We start from the raw sequence: 2,739 nt of genomic DNA on the forward strand, positions 1-2,739 counted from the left end.
TGTGTGTGTGTGTGTGTGTGTGTGTGTGTGTGTGTGTGTGTACGCGCGCGCGCGAGCGCGAGAGCGCGCTGGGGGGAGGGGACTTAGCCCGAGCCCGGGAGAGAGGAAGGCGAGACGCGCCCGGGGAAAAAGCTCCATGCACATGGAGAAATTCCTTACACCGAACTGCACGGAGAAACGAGCCCCCAGTACCTCCCCTCCCAGTGCAAAGCACCCGGCCAGTGAGAACCCTCCCTGCATCGCCTCAAGCAACCCCCAAAACCGGCCCTGCACCCTCCAGCCCGGCTCCAGCGCGGCCGCGAGCTTTCCCCAGGACTGGCCCTGGCGGGGCGCCTAGAGCCCCAGTTGCATTGCTCCAGGAGAAAGGAGGGGGGCGGTGCATTTTGCAGGAGGAGGAGAAGGGGGGTGGGTGGTGGGGGAGAGAGAAAATTGCGCGGAGACCTGCCAAGCGCCACCGCCGCCGCCACCGCCGCCGCCGCCGCCTGTGAGCTCCGGCGGGCAGCCGGACTGTCGGCTTCCCGGGGCATCTGGGTCCGGCGGGGCACAGCCCTGGTCGCTGCCGAAGCCGCCGCCGCCGCCTCCGCGGCGAGTGCAGGAGGCTTCCCCCGGAGCCTGTGCCGCTCCAGCTCCTCGGGGGTGGAGAAGTGGGGGGTGGGGTTGTTGTTGGGGGGGAAGAAGGGGGAGGGGGCAACGCCGAGAGAGTCAGTGGTTTCCATGGTGATGGAGCTGAAAGTGCAGGAAATTTAAAGGCTTGGACCCTGCGAGACAGACAAACCGGTGCCAACGTGCGCGGACGCCGCCGCCGCCGCCGCCGCCGCCGCCGCCGCCGCTGGAGTCCGCCGGGCAGAGCCGGCCGCGGAGCCCCGAGCAGGCGGAGGGAAGTGCCCCTAGGACCGGCTCGGCCAGCAGCGCTGCACAGAGCGGCAGGACCAGGAGCAGCAGCAGGAGGAGGAGGGGAGAGCAGCTCGTCCACGCGCCCTGCACCGCCGCCGGCGGGGGAAAGCAGCGAGGAGCCGGCGCCCCCCGCGCCCGCGGTCGCCCTGGAGTAATTTCGGATGCCCCGCCGCGGCCGCCTTCCCGAATAGACCCGGGAGAGGAGTTGCGGCCAACTTGTGTGCCTTTTTTCCGCCCGGGTGAGAGCCGGCGCTGAGCGAAGGGCTCTCCCGGCGACTCATGCTGCCGGCCCTGCGCCTGCCCAGCCTCGGGTGAGCGGCCGCCGGAGAGACGGGGGAGCGCGGCGGCGCCGCGAGCTCGGCGTGCTCTCCTCCGGGGACGCGGGACGAAGCAGCAGCCCCGGGCGCGCGCCGGAGGCATGGAGCGCTGCCCCAGCCTAGGGGTCACCCTCTACGCCCTGGTGGTGGTCCTGGGGCTGCGGGCGGCACCGGCCGGCGGCCAGCACTATCTCCACATCCGCCCGGCGCCCAGCGACAACCTGCCCCTGGTGGATCTCATTGAGCACCCGGACCCTATCTTTGACCCCAAGGAGAAGGATCTGAACGAGACGCTGCTGCGCTCGCTACTCGGGGGCCACTACGACCCGGGCTTCATGGCCACCTCGCCCCCCGAGGACCGGCCCGGCGGAGGCGGGGGGGCGGCCGGGGGCGCAGAGGACCTGGCCGAGCTGGACCAGCTGCTGCGGCAGCGGCCGTCGGGGGCCATGCCGAGCGAGATCAAAGGGCTGGAGTTCTCCGAGGGCTTGGCCCCGGGCAAGAAGCAGCGCCTGAGCAAGAAGCTGCGGAGGAAGTTACAGATGTGGCTGTGGTCGCAGACCTTCTGCCCGGTGCTGTACGCGTGGAACGACCTGGGCAGCCGCTTTTGGCCGCGTTACGTGAAGGTGGGCAGCTGCTTCAGTAAGCGCTCGTGCTCCGTGCCCGAGGGCATGGTGTGCAAGCCCTCCAAGTCCGTGCACCTCACGGTGCTGCGGTGGCGCTGTCAACGGCGCGGGGGCCAGCGCTGCGGCTGGATTCCCATCCAGTACCCCATCATTTCCGAGTGCAAGTGCTCATGCTAGAACTCGGGGCCCTCTGCCCGCACCCGAACACTGGGTCGACCCTCACTGATGCCCACCGCACCGTCTCCAACCAGTTCCACCACCCTCTCGCGAGGGATTCAATGAACTTTTTTTTTTTTTTTTTTTTTTTGGCTACAGAGACCTAGCTTTCTGGTTCATGTAATGCACTGTTTAACTGTGTAGGAATGTATATGTGTGTGTATATACGGTCCCAGTTTTAATTTACTTATTAAAAGGTCAGTATTATACGTTAAAAGTTACCGGCTTCTACTGTATTTTTAAAAAAAAATAAGCAAAAGAAAAAAAAAAGAACAGAGAAAAGAGAGACTTATTCTGGTTGTTGCTAATAATGTTAACCTGCTATTTATATTCTAGTGCCCTTCGCGTGGCGAAGCAGGGGGGAAAAGTTATTTTTTCTTAAAGTACAAAGAGAGGAGAGAACTTTTGTAGAAGGACTTTTAAAAAGCTATTTTCCATTCTTCGGAAAGTGTTTTGGTTTTCCTTGGACCTCGAAGAAGCTATAGAGTTCAATGTTATTTTACAGTTATTGTAAATATAGAGAACAAATGGAATGACTAATCATTGTAAATTAAGAGTATCTGCTATTTATTCTTTATAATATCCCGTGTAGTAAATGAGAAAGAAGTGCAGAGCAGGATTAAAGAAAACCACTAAAATCGACTGCGCTGGACACTGCGATTCTCTGTGTTGGTGATTGATGGGGGGTG

General features: G+C 61.6%; 1 protein-coding gene across 1 annotated transcript; it reads left to right on the top strand.

Moving 5' to 3' along the window:
- The first annotated feature begins 697 nt into the window (after positions 1-697).
- NOG (noggin) lies at positions 698-2,692 on the top strand. The gene has a single exon (XM_019636610.1). The coding sequence runs from the start codon at positions 1,313-1,315 to the stop codon at positions 2,009-2,011; it is 699 nt and encodes a 232-aa protein (XP_019492155.1). The 5' UTR covers positions 698-1,312; the 3' UTR covers positions 2,012-2,692.
- The last annotated feature ends 47 nt before the right edge of the window (positions 2,693-2,739 follow it).

The sequence above is a fragment of the Hipposideros armiger genome, unplaced genomic scaffold (genome assembly GCF_001890085.2).
Source record: "Hipposideros armiger isolate ML-2016 unplaced genomic scaffold, ASM189008v1 scaffold_29, whole genome shotgun sequence".
In the NCBI taxonomy this organism is placed as follows: Eukaryota; Metazoa; Chordata; class Mammalia; order Chiroptera; family Hipposideridae; genus Hipposideros; species Hipposideros armiger.